General features: G+C 50.5%; 1 protein-coding gene across 1 annotated transcript in view; it reads left to right on the top strand.

Moving 5' to 3' along the window:
• ZDHHC19 (zinc finger DHHC-type palmitoyltransferase 19) overlaps positions 1-16,331 on the top strand; it is a 28,642-nt gene extending 12,311 nt beyond the window's left edge. Inside the window, exons 6-9 of the mRNA XM_060242847.1 lie at positions 3,259-3,344; positions 4,262-4,517; positions 6,687-6,735; positions 16,125-16,331. Of these exons, the coding sequence (XP_060098830.1) occupies positions 3,259-3,344; positions 4,262-4,517; positions 6,687-6,735; positions 16,125-16,255 (522 nt within the window). The 3' untranslated portion in view covers positions 16,256-16,331. The remainder of the gene's footprint in view (positions 1-3,258; positions 3,345-4,261; positions 4,518-6,686; positions 6,736-16,124) is intronic.
• Positions 16,332-20,936: the final 4,605 nt, after the last annotated feature.

Genomic DNA, 20,936 nt, shown 5'->3' with positions numbered 1-20,936 from the left:
CATAAGAGAAGCCCTGTTGGATCAGGCCAGTGGCCCACCCAGTCCAACACTCTGTGTCACATAAGAACATGAGAAGTCATGTCGGATCAGGCCAATGGCCCATTCAGTCCAACACTCTGAGTCACATAAGAACATAAGAGAAGCCATGTTGGATCAGGCCAATGGCCCCTCCAGTCCAACACTCTGTGTCACATAAGAACATAAGAGAAGCCCTGTTGGATCAGGCCAGTGGCCCACCCAGTCCAACACTCTGTGTCACATAAGAACATGAGAAGTCATGTCGGATCAGGCCAATGGCCCATTCAGTCCAACACTCTGTGTCACATAAGAGAAGCCATGTTGGATCAGGCCAATGGCCCATCCAGTCCAACACTCTGTGTCACATAAGAACATAAGAGAAGCCATGTTGGATCAGGCCAATGGCCCCTCCAGTCCAACCCTCTGTGTCACATAAGAACATAAGAGAAGCCGTGTTGGATCAGGCCAATGGCCCATTCAGTCCAACACTCTGTGTCACATAAGAGAAGCCATGTTGGATCAGGCCAATGGCCCACCCAGTCCAACACTCTGTGTCACATAAGAACATAAGAGAAGCCGTGTTGGATCAGGCCAATGGCCCCTCCAGTCCAACACTCTGTGTCACATAAGAACATAAGAGAAGCCATGTTGGATCAGGCCAATGGCCCACCCAGTCCAATACTCTGTGTCACATAAGAACATAAGAGAAGCCGTGTTGGATCAGGCCAATGGCCCCTCCAGTCCAACACTCTGTGTCACATAAGAACATAAGAGAAGCCATGTTGGATCAGGCCAATGGCCCATCCAGTCCAACACTCTGTGTCACAAAAGAACATAAGAGAAGCCGTGTTGGATCAGGCCAATGGCCCATCCAATCCAACACTCTGTGTCACATAAGAACATGAGAAGTCATATTGGATCAGGCCAATGGCCCACCCAGTCCAACACTCTGTGTCACATAAGAACATAAGAGAAGCCATGTTGGATCAGGCCAATGGCCCATCCAGTCCAACACTCTGTGTCACATAAAAACATAAGAGAAGACATGTTGGATCAGGCCAGTGGCCCACCCAGTCCAACACTCTGTGTCACATAAGAACATAAGAGAAGCCATGTTGGATCAGGCCAATGGCCCACCCAGTCCAACACTCTGTGTCACAAAAGAACATAAGAGAAGCCATGTTGGATCAGGCCAATGGCCCACCCAGTCCAACACCCTGTGTCACACAGTGGCGAAAATACACACACACACACACACATACTGTGGCTAATAGCCACTGATTTACAAAGTGGTTGTGATGACAACCCTCATCTACGGCTCCGAATCGTGGGTTTTATACCGTCATCACCTGCGACTCCTTGAGCGCTTTCATCAGCGCTGCCTTCACACCATCCTCAACACCCACTGGAGTGACTTTGTGACCAACACTGAAGTCCTCAAGAGGGCGGAGGTTACAAGCATTGAGGCACTGCTATTGAAGACGCAGCTGCGCTGGGCAGGGCATATTTCTAGGATGGAAAACCACCGCCTTCCCAAGATTGCTCTGTATGGCGAACTTTCCACCGGCCATTGAAATAGAGGGGCACCAAAGAAGAGGTACAAGGACTCCTTGAAGAAATCCCTTGGTACCTGTTGCATCAACCATCACCAGTGGTCTGATCTAGCCTCAGATCGCAAAGCATGGAGGCACACCATCCACCAGGCTGTCTCTTCCTTTGAGAATGCACGCATAGCTGGTCTTGAGGACAAAAGGAGATTGAGGAAGAATCGCACTGCTACAGCACCAACCCCAAATCAGACTTTTCCCTGCAGCCACTGTGGCCGGATCTGCCTGTCCCGCATTGGTCTTGTCAGCCACCAGCGAGCCTGCAGCAGACGTGGACTACTGCATCCTTCTTAAATCTTCGTTCGCGAAGTCAAGCCGAGAGAAAGCCACTGATGGACCTCTGCTCCATATTTTTATCCAATCCCCTCTAAAAGCTGGCTATGCTTGTAGCCGACACCACCTCCTGTGGCAGTGAATTCCACATGTTAATCACCCTTTGGGTGAAGAAGGATTTCCTTTTACTTGTTTTAACCCGACTGCTCAGCAATTTCATCGAATGCCCACGAGTTCTCGTATTGTGAGAAAGGGAGAAAAGGACTACTTTCTCTGCCTTCTCCACCCCAGGCATCATCTTGTAAACCGTCTTGCCGACGCAGGGATTCAGGGGCTGGCCTTGCAATGGCTTTCCCCTTTCCTCGATGGTCGGGGACCAAGGGTGGCGACTGGGGGTGAACTGTCCCGGAATCACGTGCTTGACTGCGGGGTGCCTTAAGGGGCGGTGCTCTCCCCGATGTTGTTCAACATCTACATGCGCCCCCTTGCCCAGATTGCCCAGAGGTATGGGTTGGGCGGTCACCAGTTCGCTGAGGACACCCAGCTCTATCTACTGATGGACGGCCGGCCTGACTGCGTCCCAGAAAATTTGGTCCGGGCGCTACAAGCCGTGGCTGGATGGCTTAGGTGGAGTAGATTGAATCTCAGTCCAGTGAAGACAGAGGTCCTTTGCCTGAGTCGCGGCGGTCTGGTGTGCCACTCCCCTCCGCCTGCTTTCTAATGACCTTGAAGCAGGGGAAGGGCCTCCAGACCAGGGAATCTCCTGCCCCCACCTGGAGATTGGCAACCCTAGGTGTAATGCTCTAGATAGGTTTGCCAAGTCCAACTCAAGAAATATCTGGGGACTTTGGGGGTGGAGCCAGGAGACATTAGGGGTGGAGCCAAGATCAAGGCTGCGACAAGCATCATGGAACTCCAAAGGGAGTTCTGGCCATCACATTTAAAGGGACGGCACACCTTTTCAATGCCTTCTTTCCGTAGGAAATAATGAAGGATAGGGGCACTTTCTTTTGGAGCTCATAGACTTGGACTCCCTGGTTCAATCGTTTGGAAACTTCGGGGATATTTTGGGGAGAGGCACTAGATGCTATACTGAAAATTTGGTGCCTCTACCCCAAACAACAGCCCCCCCCCCAGAGCCCCAGATACTCGCAGATCAATTCTCCATGATTTTCTATGGGAATAAATCTCCATAGGGAATAACAGATCAATTGTAATCCCAGGAGATCTCCAGCCCTCGCCTGGAGGCTGGCAAGCTCACCTGCAAGGCACATCTTTTGCAGGCGGTGTGCGAAAGGGCCTTCTGGCTCCTCCCACTGGGGGCCTTCCGACGCCTACCGCTCACCTTCTCTTCCTACAGGCTCATCACGCTACCCAAGGGAAAACCTTCCGCTCTCCCCAGGCCTGGTGGTGGACTGTGGCTTCCCGCATCCAGCAGGGACCCAAGTAAGCGGCTCGGCCTTTTCTGAACAAGCCTGCTTTGGAGAGGCGTGTGTGTGTGTGTGTGTGTGTGTGCGGAAATCTCTCAAAATTACAACTGATCTCCAAACTTCCAGCCTCTAGGTGGGACCTGGGAATCGCAGCTCATCTCCACACTACAAAAACAAAAAGCCCTGTGTGAAACACCGGGGGGGGGGGGGGGGCGTGGCCTAATAGGCAAATGAGTTCCAGCTGGGCTTTCTCTACATACACAAAAATCCCTGCGCAAAACAATGGTGGCACCAGGGGGTGTGGCCTAATGTGCAAATGAGTACCTGCCGAGCTTTTTCTACAAAAAAGTCCTGCGCAGAACAACGGTGGTGTCAGGGGTGTGGCCTAATATGCAAATGAGTTCGTGCCAGGCTTTACCCACAAAAAAGTCCTTTGTAGTACAACGGTGACATCAGGGGATGTGGCCTAAAGTGCAAATGAGTTCCTGCTGGGCTTTTTCTACAAAAAAATCCCTGTGCAGAACAACGGTGCCGTCAGGGGGTGTGGCCTAATATGCAAATGAGTTACTGCTGGACTTTTCCTACCAAAAAAGCCCTGTGTGGAACAATGGTGACATCAGGGGGTGTGGCCTAATATGCAAATGACTTCTTGCTGGGCTTTTTCTACAACAGGGGTGGCCAACGGTAGCTCTCCAGATGTTTTTTGCCTACAACTCCCATCAGCCCCAGCCGTCAACCCAGCTGGGGCTGATGGGAGTTGTAGGCAAAAAACATCTGGAGAGCTAATGTTGGCCACCCCTGTTCTACAAAAAAAACCCCTTCGTGGAACAACAGTGACATCAGGGGGTGTGGCCTAATATGCAAATGAGTTCCTGCTGGGTCTTTCCCAGGGGGGAGCCCTGCCACCGTGTGATTCTTTCCTTCTGCTCTCAGCTGCAGGGCGAACTCAGCAGCCAGGCCAAAAGCACAGGCCCCGAATGCCAGGAAAGCTCCGACTGTCCTCGGGGCCTCCCCAGTTTCCAGCTCCCGCTCGACCGCTCCAAGCTCTTCCCCGGGCGGCGGCCCTCGAGACAAGCCCGGTGAGTGGAGGGCGGCCGAGGCCTGGCGTCACTTCCTGGCTGCCGCAGGGAGAGTTCTGCGCCTGAAGGGTCCTGCTCCGGGAGAGTCGACCCAGCAGGCCGCGCAGGAGGTGAGCTCAGTTGCAGAAGGCAAAGGCCGGAAAAGATGACCCCGGCAGTCAGGCAGTCTGGGGCGGTTTTAGGAACACTGGGGACCCAAGCAGAATGTGGACCTCAATCCAACTTCCCCCCACACACACACACACATTAGGGTCGCTGAGTCCGATTCAAGAAATATCTGGGGACTTTGGGGGTGGAGCTAGGAGACTTTGGGGGTGGGGCCAGGAGACTTTGGGGTGGAGCCAGGAGACTTTGGGGTGGGGCCAGGAGACTTTGGGGGTGGGGCCAGGAGACTTTGGGGGTGGAGCTAGGAGACTTTGGGGTGGGGCCAGGAGACTTTGGGGTGGGGCCAGGAGACTTTGGGGGTGGGGCCAGGAGACTTTGGGGGTGGGGCCAGGAGACTTTGGGGTGGGGTCAGGAGACTTTGGGGGTGGGGCCAGGAGACTTTGGGGGTGGAGCCAGGAGACTTTGGGGTGGGGCCATGAGCAAGTTTGAACAATTGAACTCCGAAGGGAGTTCTGGCCATCACATTGAAAGGGACCCCACACCTTCTTTGGGGGCTCATAGGATTGGCCCCCCTGGTCCAATCCTTTTGAAACTTGGAGGGTGTTTTGAGGAAAGGCATCAGATGCTATGCTGCAAATTTGGTGCCTCTACCTCAAAGAACACCCCCCCTCAGAGCCCCAGACACCCGCGGATCAATTCCTCGTTATTCCTTATGGGAATCGTTCTCCATAGGGAATAACTGCCCAGTAGACATTTCCCTTCCCCCCTGATGACCCTAAAGTGGGGGGGGGCTCCAAACCTGGGGATTGGCAACCCTCTCTCTCCCTCTCTCACACACACTGGGTCTGGTTCCTCCACAATGACATCTGAAAAGAACGGGCTACGCTGCTCTCTCTCTGTCTCTCTCTCACACACACACACACACTCAGTTGCTCTCCAACCGAGAGACTGTGCTGCTGACCCGTCCTGTGAAGCACTTCCTGCTTAACTTTAAAGGCACACAGACACACATGCATTTTGAAACGGACCTCTGCAGGTTTCTAAACCTGCCCAAGATCTGGAGCTGCGTGGTGGCTGTGGGGGCGGAGCTTCCCCCACCGGCCAACTGGCTGGGGGTGGGGGGAAGCCTGTAAAACCGGGGGATCATAGAATCATAGAGTTGTAAGGGACCTCTAGAGTCATCTAGTCCAACCCCCTGCACAACTCAGGAAACCCGCAAACACCTCCCCCTAAATTCACAGGATCTTCATTGCTGTCAGATGGCCCTCTAGCCTCTGTTTAAAAACCTCCAAGGAAGGAGAGCCCACCACCTCCCGAGGAAGCCTGTGTCACTGAGGAACCGCTCTAGCGGTCAGGAAGTTCTTCCTAATGTTGAGCCGGAAACTCTTTTGATTTAATTTCAACCCACTGGTTCTGGTCGTACCTTCTAGGGCCACAGAAAACAATTCCACACAATCCTCTCTAGGACACCCCTTCAAGGACTTGAAGATGGTGATCCTATCACCTCTCAGCCACCTCCTCTCCAGGCTAAACATCCCCAGCTCCTTCAACCTTTCCTCATAGGACTTGGTCTCCACACCCCTCACCATCTTCGTCGCCCTCCTCTGGACCCGTTCCAGCTTGTCTATATCCTTCTTAAAATGTGGTGCCCAAAACTGAACACAAGACTCCAGGAGAGGTCTTACCAGAGCAGAGTAAAGCGATACCATCACATCACGTAATCTGGACACTACACTTCTGTTGATACAGCCCAAAATTGCATTTGCCTTTTTAGCCGCCGCATCACACTCTTGATTCATCACGTTCAGCGTATGATCCCCTAAGACCCCTAGATCCTTTTCACACAGACTACTGCCCCGCTGGGACCTGGGGATTGGGAAGCCTATGGACCAGACTGATGGGACATCTAGTCTAGCACCTGGTTTCACACAGTAGCTGGAGAGGCTGAGACCTTCAAAATAAGAGCCCTGCTGGAGCTAGATCACTATCTGCTCTCACACAGCGGCCAGACAGTTTTTCCGAAGGTCCAACAACTACGTCCTTGCCTGTGGTCGCCTCTTGGCCCTGGGGGATGCAGAAGTTAAGAGGCTCCTTACAAAATCCTTCGAATGTGGAGCGCTTTGCCTCCTTCCGTGTCTTCTCATCGGGTGATGACTCGATGCTTCCCCCTACAGGCCAGCAAGAAGAAAAGCAGCTGGCTTCTGAATGCCTCGGACATCCCCAGTGAGTAGATTTCCTGTGATCTGCCCTCCAGCTGCCTTGACAGGGTGGAGTACGAGCAATAAACGAAGGAGCAGTGAGACATAAGAGGGATCTTCTAGATCTCAGTGCTGTAGCTGACCCTTGGGGAAGATGATGGTTTCTGAATATTTTATCCAGGATGGTATCAGAGACACAAACATGACCCGGGGGCATTTTGTAGAAGAATAGGTGGTGGAGCTCATTAGCATAATTCATTAGCAGATGCCGCCCCCACCCTCCAGCCAAAAGTAACCCAATGCAAGAAAGGAGAGCCCCGGGCGAGTGAGGCCTGCTTGGGCTGGCTAGAAGGAGGAGGAGATATTGGATTTCTACCCCGCCCTCCTCTCAGAGTCTCAGAGCGGCTCACAAGCTCCTTTATCTTTCTCCCCCGCAACAGACACCCTGTGAGGTGGGTGGGGCTGAGAGAGCTCTGACAGAAGCTGCCTTTTCAAGGACAACTCCTGTGATAGCTATGGCTGACCCAAGGCCATCCCAGCAGGTGCAAATGGAGGAGTGGGGAATCAAACCTTGTGAGGTGGGTGGGGCTGAGAGAGCTCTCCCAGAAGCTGCCCTTTCAAGGACAACCTCTGACAGAGCTATGGCTGGCCCAAGGCCATTCCAGCAGCTACAAGTGGAGGAGTGGCAAATCAAACCAGGATCTCCCAGATAAGAGTCCACGCACTTAACCACTGAAGGGAGCGAAGGAGGAGAAAGAGAAGAAGAAGATGATGATATAGGATTTATATCCTGCTCTGTACTCTGAATCTCAAAGTTTCAGAGTGGCTCACAATCTCCTTTATCTTCCTCCCCCACAACAGATACCGTGTGAGGTGGGTGGGGCTGACAGAGCTCTGACAGAAGCTGCCTTTTCAAGGACAACTCCTGTGATAGCGATGGCTGACCCAAGGCCATCCCAGCAGGTGCAAGTGAAGGAGTGGAGAATCAAACCCTGTGAGGTGGGTGGGGCTGAGACAGCTCTCCAGAAGCTGCCTTTTCAAGTACAACCTCTGCCAGAGCTATGGCTGACCCAAGGATTGTTATGCAGCTGCACCTCCTGTTCAATGGACAGGGTAGGTAGGTGGGGAGGAGAACGCCTCCCCCCCCCCCCGCAAATTTTTTTCCTCAACAGCACCTTGGTGGGGTTTTGCTCACCAGGGTCTCCTCGATTTTCATAATTTGAGGGCAAGGACATACTCCCTCTAAGCTCGTGAGCAAACATGCCACTTTGCGAGCTCCTGGCATTCAAATTGGGAGCTGCTGCATCGATTCGTTTGCTCCGAGGCCATTTTCCCCAAGCTAAGACCAAAAAATGTTTGAGCCGGAGGCTAAGAAACAGCAAGCTAGCTCGCAGTAACTCAGCTTAGAGGGAACTGCCGGGTGGGGGGGGGGAACTGCCACTAACAAATTTCTCAGAGCCGGATGGGAGCCGTGCTATTCCCTGCGGCGCCTGAATTGACTCACTCGCTCGAGTCATCTGCAGCCATTTTTATTTCTTTTGTTTCTTTTCATTTGAGGATAGCTCTATCCCGCCCATTCCCCATAGGGCTCAGGGTGGAGCGCAACAGCCCCTTGCGTGGAGAGGAAGAGCTGCAGTTGCCAACTCCTGATGGGGGAAATTTCAGGAGCTACAGAAAGAGAGTATGGGGGGGGGGGCTGGGGCGTGGTGACAAATGGGACATCAGCGGGGCAGAAGGCCGTAGAGTCCACCCTCCAAAACAGCCATTCTCTCGCCCCCTTGCTTCCAAAGTCCTCCTTAACTACGGAGGCCCAAGTAGCAGTCACTCCCAAAGCTGCTTTTTTCCACCTTCGGCGAACACGGCATTTCGTCCCCCATCTTGAGCGCAGCGACTTAGCAACGGTGATCCACGCCACGGTCACCTCAAGAACTGATTACTGTAACGCTCTCGACGCGGGGCTGCCCTTGACTCCAATTCGGAAGCTGCAGCTGGGGATTCCCTGTCAGGAGCGCATTCAGCCTTTTGCTGAGAGCACCGCACGGGCTGCCTGTTGCGTACCGAATCCGTTTCAAGGCCCTGGTATTAACCTTCAGAGCCCTACATGGCCCAAGACCTACCTATCCGCGGGACCGCCTTGCCCCACATGTTCACCAGGGAGCACTGCGATCGAGTTCTCAAAATCTTTCGGCTGTCCCTGAGCGAACGGAGGCTAGGCTCAACTCCACCAGAGCAAGAGCCTCCTCGGTTGCGGCCCCAATACTTTGGAACACCCTCCCGGAAGCCGTCAGGGCCCTGTGGGATTTGTCACAGTTCCGCAAGAGTGAACTGTTTTGGATGGCATAGAACATCTAACGGGAGAGGGCTGCCGCCACATCTGCTCTTTAGTCTCGGAATTCTGGGAGATTTCCAGGCCCCATCTGGAGCCTGGCAACCTAATGAAAAGCAGGAGTGATACTAAGGCCCAGCATGTCTCTAGTTCAAATCTTCCTTCAGCCAGGAGCTGGTCCTTCCGCAACTTACAAATCTCCCAGCCTCAGCCTCACGTCTCAAATCCAAAAATATTTTTTTTTAATTAGGGTTTGTAGAATCTTTCGGGCTCAAGTGCCGTGTTCTACTGGAGAAAGTTTTCCTTCCAGACGTTTCGTTCTCGGCTGCGGAGAACATCCTCAGTGGCGTCGCAGCCGGAGCAGGCGCTCTGACCTTCTTGGCTGCTGTGCATTGGGGGGGGGCCAGGGCTGCTGGAGAGCTGCTATTTCTAGGCTGGAGGGGGTGTGGTGAAAGGGCAATAGGTTTGTGGATGTGCCCATTGGCATTTTCATCTACCAGTCTTGGTACCCAGCTCTGCAAAACACCCTACAGACTATAATTTGCAGAAAGTCACAGAACAACCAGCACATTACACAGAACAATCAGCACAGTCAACAACCATCTTACTTATCTTCACACCCCTTCCAACCCTCCCAGCAATTAACACAGAACAATGGCCACATTCAACAGCCAGTTTCCTTATCACTACCCTTCCAGGAAGCCCCACCAAACAATGGGCACATCCACAAACCTATTGCCCTTTCACCACACCCCCTCCAGCCTAGAAATAGCAGCTCTCCAGCAGCCCTGGCCTCACTCAATGCACAGCAGCCAAGAAGGTCAGAGCACCTGCTCCGGCTGCAACGCCACTGAGGATGTTCTCCGCAGCTGAGAACGAAACGTCTGGAAGGAAAACTTTCTCCAGTAGAAAATGGCACTTGATCCCGAAAGATTCTACAAACCCTAATGATGTTACCAGCCGTGAAAACCTGAAATCTTTGGGGGGGGGGGTTTAGCTCGCTTTTGTTAATATACGTGAAGCTGTTTGAATACTCAAAGAGCAAGGTACGCGATACCTGTTGCCAGGGCTTTTTTTGTCGTGAAACCGAGAGTCTCCCACAGTACAAAACAAATTGTGTACGTATAGACTGAGAAAACTCTGGGAAATTAACGAAAAACACTGAAATGGATTTTTAAATGTAAGTGGATTATTCAAGACACATTTCACAAAACCATATCACTTCACAATATATAAGAAGAAGAAGAAGATATTGGATTTATATCCCGCCCTCCACTCCGAAGAGTCTCAGAGCGGCTGACAATCTCCTTTACCTTCCTCCCCCACAACAGACACCCTGTGAGGTGGGTGGGGCTGGAGAGGGCTCTCACAGCAGCTGCCCTTTCAAGGACAACCTCTCCAGAGCTATGGCTGACCCAAGGCCATGCCAGCAGGTGCAAGCGGAGGAGTGGGGAATCAAACCCGGTTCTCCCAGATAAGAGACCGCACACTTAACCACTACACCAAACTGGCTCTCCATAGAATATAGAACAATTCACGAACACAGGGGGAAAATTTAAGAAGTTAATCGCCGTTCATTATGTCAGTTTCCGACCGTGCAACGCTTGTAAACCGTTCGCCCGACTCCGCGGGTTGGAACTCTCGAGCGTTTTCTCCACTGCTAATGCTGTGTGAAGCATTTCGTGTCGTTGTGAAGAGTGAGACACGTCTCTTGGACAAAAGAATTGTTTGAAACAGTATTGCAGGCGGCTTTACTGTCAGAGCTTACTGGCCACCCGCCATATACATAGAAAGCTTGAACAGAGTGAAGCTGTAATGCAGCATCTTTGAAAATGAAAAAAAGAACCTTTGAAAAATCCAAACTGACGGCATGCGAAATACTTTTGGCACTGGCGCTTTGATCAACCCGCGGAGTCGGGCGAAGGGTTTGCAAGCGTTTCAAAGTCAGAAACCGACATAACGAACGGCAATTCACTTCTTAAATCTTCTCCCTACACGTCAACTTCTGTGTTCATGAATTGTTGAATTTTAAAACGTTTTATTAGTTTCAGGGAAAAGAAGGAATAGAAAGCACAATACATTTTAACCGTATGCTGCGTAAAGATACTTTCAGGAAATACAAGCCTATATCTACAAATTGTTGAGCAGAAAGGTTAAAACGGATAAAAATTGCTGAGCAGACAGGTTAAAACGGATAAAAGGAAGTACTTCTTCACCCAAAGGGTGATTAACATGTGGAATTCACTGCCACAAGAGGTGGTGGCGGCCACAAGTATAGCCACCTTCAAGAGGGGTTTAGATAAAAATATGGAGCACAGGTCCATCAGTGGCTATTAGCCACAGTGTATGTGTGTATGTAAATTTTTTTGCCACTGTGTGACACAGAGTGTTGGACTTGATGGGCCGTTGGCCTGATCCAACATGGCTTCTCTTATGTTCTTATGTACAATACTTTCTCTCCATAAATCGTCCCATATTATTATCTTTAAGCGAAGCATCATCAACATTTGAATATTTAATATTATAAATCTTTTGGTCAAGGTATCTGTTGATTTTGACAATTCCAGTAAAGGCAATTTTGTAATATAAAATACAGGGGGGGAAAGGAGAAATGAGTTCACACCAGTTCATGAATTGTTATATATTGTGAAGTGATAACTTGGAGAAACGTCGACTGCGGGGTGACATGATAGAGGTTTACAAGATTATGCATAGAATGGAGAAAGTAGAAAAAGAAGTCCTTTTCTCCCTTTCTCACAATACAAGAACTCGTGGGCATTCAATGAAATTGCTGAGCAGTCGGGTTAAAATGGATAAAAGGAAGTACTTCTTCACCCAAAGGGTGATTAACATGTGGAATTCGCTGCCACAGGAGGTGGTGGTGGCTACAAGCATAGCCAGTTTCAAGAGGGGGTTAGATAAAAATATGGAGCAGAGGTCCATCAGTGGCTATTAGCCACAGTATGTATGTGTATATGTGTATGTGTGTGTGTGTGTATATATATATATATATATATACACATATACACACACACACATATACACACACACACATACATACTGTGGCATATATATATTTGGCCACTGTGTGACACAGTGTGTTGGACTGGATGGTCCATTGGCCTGATCCAACATGGCTTCTCTTATGTTCTTATGTGACACAGAGTGTTGGACAGGAGGGTCCATTGGCCTGATCCAACATGGCTTCTCATGTTCTTATGTGACACAGAGTGTTGGACTGGAGGGGGCATTGGCCTGATCCAACAGGGCTTCTCTTATGTTCTTATGTGACATAGAGTGTTGGACTGGAGGGGCCATTGGCCTGATCCCACAGGGCTTCTCTTATGTTCTTATGTGACACAGAGTGTTGGGCTGGAGGGGGCATTGGCCTGATCCAACAGGGCTTCTCTTATGTTCTTATGTGACACAGAGTGTTGGATTGGAGGGGCTATTGGCCTGATCCAACAGGGCTTCTCTTCTGTTCTTATGTGACACAGAGTGTTGGACTGGAGGGGCCATTGGCCTGATCCAACATGGCTCCTCTTATGTTCTTACGTGACACAGTGCGTTGGACTGGATGGGCCACTGGCCTGGTTCAACAGGACTTCTGTTATGTTCTTACGTGACACACAGTGTTGGACTGGATGGTCCATTGGCCTGATCCAACATGGCTTCTCTTATGTTCTTATGTGACACAGAGTGTTGGACTAGAGGGACCATTGGCCTGATCCAACATGGCTTCTCTTATGTTCTTATGTGACACAGAGTGTTGGACTGGAGGGGCCATTGGTCTGATCCAACATGGCTTCTCTTATGTGACACAGAGTGTTGGACAGGAGGGGCCATTGGCCTGATCCAACATGGCTTCTCTTATGTTCTTATGTGACACAGAGTGTTGGACTGGAGGGGCCATTGGCCTGATCCAACAGGGCTTCTCTTATGTTCTTATGTGACACAGAGTGTTGGACTGGAGGGGCCATTGGCCTGATCCAACATGGCTTCTCTTATGTTCTTATGTGACACAGAGTGTTGGACTGGAGGGGCCATTGGCCTAATCCAACATGGCTCCTCTTATGTTCTTACGTGACACAGAGTGTTGGACTGGATGGGCCACTGGCCTGATTCAACAGGGCTCCTCTTATGTTCTTATGTGACACAGAGTGTTGGACTAGATGGGCCATTGACCTGATCCAACATGGCTTCTCTTATGTTTTTATGTGACACAGAGTGTTGGACTGGACGGGCCATTGGCCTGATCCAACATGGCTCCTCTTATGTTCTTACGTGACACAGAGTGTTGGACTGGAGGGGCCATTGGCCTGATCCAACATGGCTCCTCTTATGTTCTTACGTGACACAGAGTGTTGGACTGGAGGGGCCACTGGCCTGATCCAACAGGGCTTCTCTTCTGTTCTTATGTGACACAGAGTGTTGGACAGGAGGGGCCACTGGCCTGATCCAACTGGGCTTCTCTTCTGTTCTTATGTGACACAGAGTGTTGGACTGGAGGGGCCACTGGCCTGATCCAATGTGGCTTCTCTTCTGTTCTTATGTGACACAGAATGTTGGACTGGAGGGGCCATTGGCCTGATCCAACATGGCTTCTCTTCTGTTCTTATGTGACCCAGAGTGTTGGCCTGGAGGGGCCACTGGCCTGATCCAATGTGGCTTCTCTTCTGTTCTTATGTGACACAGAGTGTTGGACTGGATGGGCCATTGGCCTGCTCCAACATGGCTTCTCTTCTGTTCTTATGTGACTCAGAGTGTTGGACTGGAGGGGCCTCTGGCCTGATCCAACATGGCTTCTCTTCTGTTCTTATGTGACACAGAGTGTTGGACTGGATGGGCCATTGGCCTGATCCAACATGGCTTCTCTTATGTGACACAGAGTGTTGGACTGGATGGGCCATTGGCCTGATCCAACACGGCTTCTCTTATGTTCTTATAGCGGTTTCGTAAAACGTTTCTTGAGTAATTAACTTGCATTTATAAATTCATTTCCGTGTTTTTCATTAATTCCCCACAGTTTTCTTAGCCCGCACACAACCCATCTGGAGGCTGGCAGCCCAATTAAAAGTTAGGCGTGATCAGCTGGCCCTGCTGCAGCTTTACAAATCTCTCAGCCTCACATCTGGAATCCCAAAATGGCTTTTTTTAGCTTGCTTCTGGTAATGTCCATGAAGCTGTTTGAATCCTCAAAGAGCGAGGTATGTCAGGCGTGTCAAACCCCTTTGTTATCAGGGCCGAGTCTGACATAAATGGGACCTCGTTGGGCCGGGCCATGTCAGACCAGGCCTCGTGTATACCTTTTCAGGATTAGCTACCAGAGACATAAATTCTATAAAGGACACAGGCAAACACAATTAAATGTTTTTTAAAAAAAGAATCTTAAAACGTTAGCACTCATCGGTCTTAAAGATGCTTTCTCTGGGAGAGCCAGCTTGGTGTAGTGGTTAAGTGTGCGGACTCTTATCTGGGAGAACTGGGTTTGATTCCCCACTCCTCCACTTGCACCTGCTGGAATGGCCTTGGGTCCGCCATAGCTCTGGCAGAGGTTGTCCTTGAAAGGGCAGCTGCTGTGAGAGCCCTCTCCAGCCCCACCCACCTCAGAGAGTGTCTGTTGTGGGGGAGGAAGGTAAAGGAGATTGTGAGCCGCTCTGAGACTCTTCGGAGTGGAGGGTGGGATATAAATCCAGTATCTTCATCTACCTCACAGGGTGTCTGTTGTGGGGGAGGAAGGGAAAGGAGATTGTGAGCCGCTCTGAGACTCTCCGGAGTGGAGGGCGGGATAGAAATCCAATATCTTCATCTACCTCACAGGGTGTCTGTTGTGAGGGGGGGGGGGAAGGTAAAGGAGATTGTGAGCCGCTCTGGGACTCTTCGGAGTGGAGGGCGGGATATAAATCCAATATCTTCATCTACCTCACAGGGTGTCTGTTGTGGGGGAGGGAGGTAAAGGAGATTGTGAGCCACTCTGAGACTCTTTGGAGTGGAGGGTGGGATATAAATCCAATATCTTCTTCTTCATCTTCTTATTTCTTTGTATCTCTCCCATCGGATCCAGGGAAATGTGAAAAGGAAGCTCTGGCTCTTTCCTTCCTTCCCCAGGCGATGAGTAGGGGGAGGAGCCTCAGCCAACAGAAGGAAGAGAGGCTTGACTCTGTAGCTCTGCTGTGCGATTGAGGGAGCCTGGCAAAGCAAGCTCTCCCTCCCCCTGCCCCTTCCTCCCCAAGGGAGAAGCCTCAGCCAGTGGAGAAAATAGAGGCTTTGCTCTGGAGCTGCTGTGCGACTGAGCATGCCTGGCAAAGCAAGCTGAGATGCAGAAGGAAGCAAGAGAGAGGGAGAAGGAAGCAGATGACAGCCAGTTGCTCGGGGGTCTGATAGGAGCTCTCTAAGGGCCTGATTTGGCCCCCGGGCTGCATGTCTGACACCCCTAAGGTATGTGATACCTCTGTTGCCAGGGCTCTTTTTGTAGCAGGAACTCCTTTGCATATCAGGCCACACAGCCCTGATGTAGCCAATCCTCCAGGAGCTTCCAGTAGGCCCTATATGAAGAGCCCTGTAAGCTCCAAGAGGATTGGCTACATCGGGGGGGGGGAGTGGCCTAATAGGCAAAGGACTTCCTGCTACAAAAAAAAGAGCCACTGCCTGTTGCAACTACACTGCAGTTGATTGGGGAAGGGCCAGAAGAGACAGAGGGTGCTAGCTGCAAACGTGGGTTGCGAAATCCCCCATGGCCTCAGGCAGCGGCCGCTCTAGGCATTTCCAGGAAAACTCTATGGTTTTCCAGGACGCTCTAGCGTTTTGGGAGGTGAAAACTCTACGGTACCTATTGTAGCATAGAGGTTTTGCCTCCCAAAATGCTACAGCGTCCAGGAAAACCATAGAGTTTCCCCAGAAATGCCTAGACTGGCTGGCGTGCGACATCGCCGGAACGATGATGTCACTGGCCGGGGACGTCAGGGGAGGTTCCCCTCACCAACCCAGGTGGGAGAACCCCCCACCCAGCCCGGGGACTCGGCAGTCCTACGAGAGGTGGTGATTCTCAGGAGACAGGAACTCAGCTCTTGCTTTCTCCTTCCTGCCAGTCCCAGAAATGCCAGAGTCCCTCCAGCTACTGGACGAAGACCACGACACGCACTGGAAATGCCAGCTCTACATCAACAGGCGCGCCCCTGCCTCACCCACGGGCACCCTCCTCTCTCTCTCGGATATCTGAAGGGAATCCCAGCTAGCTGTTTCCCCGGCGACCACAATTTTGTAATGGAAACACTGGATAAAAATGTCGTGTAAAGTTCCTCTCTTCTTTTTATTGTGCTTTTTGTTTTGTTGTGTTGCTCAGTTCGGCCCCGAAGGGTTACATAAGAACATAAGAGAAGCCATGTTGAATCAGGCCAAGTGGCCAAAAAAGAAGTGCCATCAGGAGGTTAATCAGTGGGACCAGGACACTAGAAACCGTACCACTGTTGCCCCTCCCAAGCACCAAGAATACAGAGCATCACTACCCCAGACATAAGAACATAGGAGAAGCCATGTTGGATCAGGCCAATGGCCCATCCAGTCCAACACTCTGTGTCACATAAGAACATAAGAGAAGCTATGTTGGATCAGGCCAGTGGCCCATCTAGTCCAACACTCTGCGTCACATAAGAACATAAGAGAAGCCATGTTGGATCAGGCCAATGGCCCATCCAGTCCAACACTCTGTGTCAAATAAGAACATAAGAGGAGCCATGTTGGATCAGGCCAATGGCCCACCCAGTCCAACACTCTGTGTCACATAAGAACAGAAGAGAAGCCATGTTGGATCAGGCCAGTGGCCCATCCAGTCCAACACTCTGTATCACATAAGAACAGAATAGAAGCCATGTTGGATCAGGCCAATGGCCCATCCACTCCAACACTCTGTGTCACATAAGAACAGAATAGAAGCCATGTTGGATCAGGCCAGTGGCCCATCCACTCCAACACTCTGTGTCACATAAGAACAGAAGAGAAGCCATGTTGGATCAGGCCAGTGGCCCATCCAGTCCAACACTCTGTGTCACATAAGAACATAAGAGAAGCCATGTTGGATCAGGCCAGTGGCCCATCCACTCCAACACTCTGTGTCACATAAGAACATAAGAGAAGCCATGTTGGATCAGGCCAGTGGCCCATCCACTCCAACACTCTGTGTCACATAAGAACATAAGAGAAGCCATGTTGGATCAGGCTAGTGGCCCATCCAGTCCAACACTCTGTGTCACATAAGAACAGAAGAGAAGCCATGTTGGATCAGGCCAGTGGCCCCTCCAGTCCAACGCTCTGTGTCACATAAGAACAGAAGAGAAGCCATGTTGGATCAGGCCAGTGGCCCATCCAGTCCAACGCTCTGTGTCACATAAGAACATAAGAGAAGCCATGTTGGATCAGGCCAGTGGCCCATCCACTCCAACACTCTGTGTCACATAAGAACATAAGAGAAGCCATGTTAGATCAGGCCCGTGGCCCATCCAGTCCAACAATCTGTGTCACATAAGAACATAAGAGAAGCCATGTTGGATCAGGCCAGTGGCCCATCCACTCCAACACTCTGTGTCACATAAAAACATAAGAGAAGCCACGTTAGATCAGGCCCGTGGCCCATCCAGTCCAACAATCTGTGTCACATAAGAACATAAGAGAATCCATGTTGGATCAGGCCAGTGGCCCCTCCAGTCCAACGCTCTGTGTCACATAAGAACATAAGAGGAGCCATGTTGGATCAGGCCAGTGGCCCACCCACTCCAACACTCTGTGTCACATAAGAACATAAGAGGAGCCATGTTGGATCAGGCCAGTGGCCCCTCCAGTCCAACGCTCTGTGCCACGCCACCAAAGAGTTGGGGCTTTAAGGTGGCCAGCCTTTGAATCTCCCGGCTATGATACACACAGTGCCGTAGAATACTTATTATTTAAGAAGTGTGCATGTACAGAAAAGCTCATACTCTGAATACAACTTGTTGGTCTTCAAGGTGCCCCTGGACTCAAACTCTGTTTTGCTGCTCCTTGAATCTAAACCCAGAAAGGTTACAGAGCCCGTAGCGTTTAGTAGTTAGATGGACAGAGGAGGAACTGATAGGCACAGATTCACTTTTCCACTTGGGCATGAATTAAAGATTTGGGGTTTTGCTATCTCCATTCGTTTTTAACTGACAAGGTTTCCAGCCATTATTGCAGACCACTTCGAAACACTAGGAAAGGCGTTATAATAAACGTTTTAATAAGTCATACATCAATATAAGCCGGCTGGGGAATCTTGGAGGAGTCCACCCATCTAACTAACTAGCCTTGCAAGGTTGTTGGACTGGAGAAAAGTGACTGGGGCAGTTCTAGCTGCTGCTCCAAGCTCTTTGGAAGGAGAGTGAAAAATGCATAGATAGGTTTTAGAATGGATGGCGTCGTACACTCCAACGCATCTTGTGAAATGAGATCGGACTCAGGGAAATTTCTTATTCAGTCGCACGGTCGAGTCCGACTCTTTGCGACCCCATGGACAAAGTCACTCCAGGCCGTCCTGTCTTCCACCATCCTCCGAAGTCTGCTCAAATTCGTGTTTATTACATCAGTAACGCTGTCCAGCCATCTCCTCCTTTGCCGTCCCCTTCTTTTGCGTTCTGTCTTTCCCAGCATCAGGGTCTTCTCCAGGGAGGGCTCCCTTATCATTGGGTGGCCAAAGTATTGGAGCTTCAGCATCTGACCTTCCAGGGAACAGTCTGGGTTCATTTCCCTTAGGACTGTCTGATTGGATCTTCTTGCAGTCCAAGGGACTCTTCTCAAGAGTCTTCTCCAGCACCACAGCTCGAAAGCATCTATTCTTCTGCGCTCGGCCTTCCTTATGGTCCAGCTCTCACAGTCATACATTACTATTGGGAATACCATCACTTGACTATACAGACTTTTGTTGGCAGGGTGATGTCTCTGCTTTTTATTCTCCTGCCCAGGTTTGCCATAGCTGTCCTCCCAAGGAGCAAACGTCTTTTAATTTCACGGCTTCGGTCACCACCTGCAGAGATCTTGGATCCCTGAAATGTGAAGTCCGTCACTACTTCCATGTCTTCCCCTTCTATTTGCCAAGGTGTGATGGGGCCGGATGCCATGATCTTAGTTTTTTTGAGGTTGAGTTTCAAGCCTACTTTTATGCTCTCCTCTTTTACCCTCAACAAGAGGTTCTTTCGGTCCTCCTCACTTTCTGCCATTAGAGCAGTATCATCTGCATATCTAAGGTTGTTAATGTTTTCCCCAGCAATCTTAATTCCGGTTTGTGCTTCATCCTGTAGTAAATTTGTCTAGTCGAGGGTTGGCCAAACTGTGGCTAGGGAGTCACATGTGTCTCTTTCACACATATTGTTGGGCCCTCAAAGCTTCCACCACCCTATTGGCTGGAAGCTTGGAGAGTGCATTTAAAGTTACAGTTGCTTTCTTTCCACCTCTCCCACCCTCCTCATCTATTTCCTTGCTTCCTTGTGGCTCTCAACTGATGTTCATGTCTTGGAATTCACTGCCACAGGAGGTGGTGGCGGCTACAAGCATAGCCAGCTTTAAGAGGGGATTGGATAAAAATATGTGTGTGTGTGTGTGTATATACACACACACACACATATTGGCCACTGTGTGACACAGTGTTGGACTGGATGGGCCATTGTCCTGATCCAGCATGGCTTCTCTTATGTTCTTATGTGACACAGAGTGTTGGACTGGATGGGCCATTGGCCTGATCCAACATGGCTTCTCTTATGTTCTTATGTGACACAGAGTGTTGGACTGGATGAGCCACTGGCCTGATCCAACGTGGCTTCTCTTATGTTCTTATGTGACGCTGAGTGTTGGACTGGATGAGCCACTGGCCTGATCCAACGTGGCTTCTCTTATGTTCTTATGTGACACAGAGTGTTGGACTGGATGAGCCACTGGCCTGATCCAACATGGCTTCTCTTATGTTCTTATGTGACACAGAGTGTTGGACTGGATGAGCCACTGGCCTGATCCAACGTGGCTTCTCTTATGTTCTTATGTGACACAGAGTGTTGGACTGGATAAGCCATAGCCCTGATCCAGCATGGCTTCTCTTATGTTCTTATGTGACACAGAGTGTTGGACTGGATGGGCCACTGCCCTGATCCAACATGACTTCTCTTATGTGACACAGAATGTTGGACTGGAGGGGCCATTGGCCTGATCCAATATGGCTTCTCTTATGTTCTTATGTGACACAGAGTGTTGGATTGGATGGGCCATTGGCCTGATCCAACATGGCTTCTGTTATGTGACACAGAGTGTTGGACTGGATGGGCCATTGGCCTGATCCAACATGGCTTCTCTTATGTTCTTATGTGACACAGAGTGTTGGACTGGATGGGCCATTGGCCTGATCCAACATGGCTTCTCTTATGTTCTTATGTGACACAGGGTATTGGACTGGATGGGCCATTGGCCTGATCCAACATGGCTTCTCTTATGTTCTTATGTGACACAGAGTGTTGGACTGGATGGGCCACTGGCCGGATCCAACATGGCTTCTCTTATGTTCTTGCAGATCTCAAATATCTGACGTTTATTCTATATGGTTCTTACGTTAAGCAAGACTGGCCACCCCTGGTCTAGTCTTTAAGTCGGGTAGCCAGCCTCCAGGTGGGACCTGCAGATCTCCTGGGGTTACAATTCATTTCCAGACTACAGGGATCTCAAGTATGGATGCCAACCTCCAGGTGGAACCTGGGGATCCCCTGGAATTCCAGCTCCTCTCCAAAATAGCAAAGCGTCCAGTAGCACCTTTAAGGCTAACACATTTTATTGCAGCAGAAGCTTCTGAGAAACACAGCTCCCTTCGTCAGATGTCTGGAGGGTATGTAGGCCCTGGCTAGAGATATATAGGTCGT

Source organism: Heteronotia binoei, chromosome 6, assembly GCF_032191835.1.
Source record: "Heteronotia binoei isolate CCM8104 ecotype False Entrance Well chromosome 6, APGP_CSIRO_Hbin_v1, whole genome shotgun sequence".
Classification (NCBI taxonomy): domain Eukaryota; kingdom Metazoa; phylum Chordata; class Lepidosauria; order Squamata; family Gekkonidae; genus Heteronotia; species Heteronotia binoei.
This window is presented reverse-complemented; position numbering and strand designations above follow the sequence as displayed.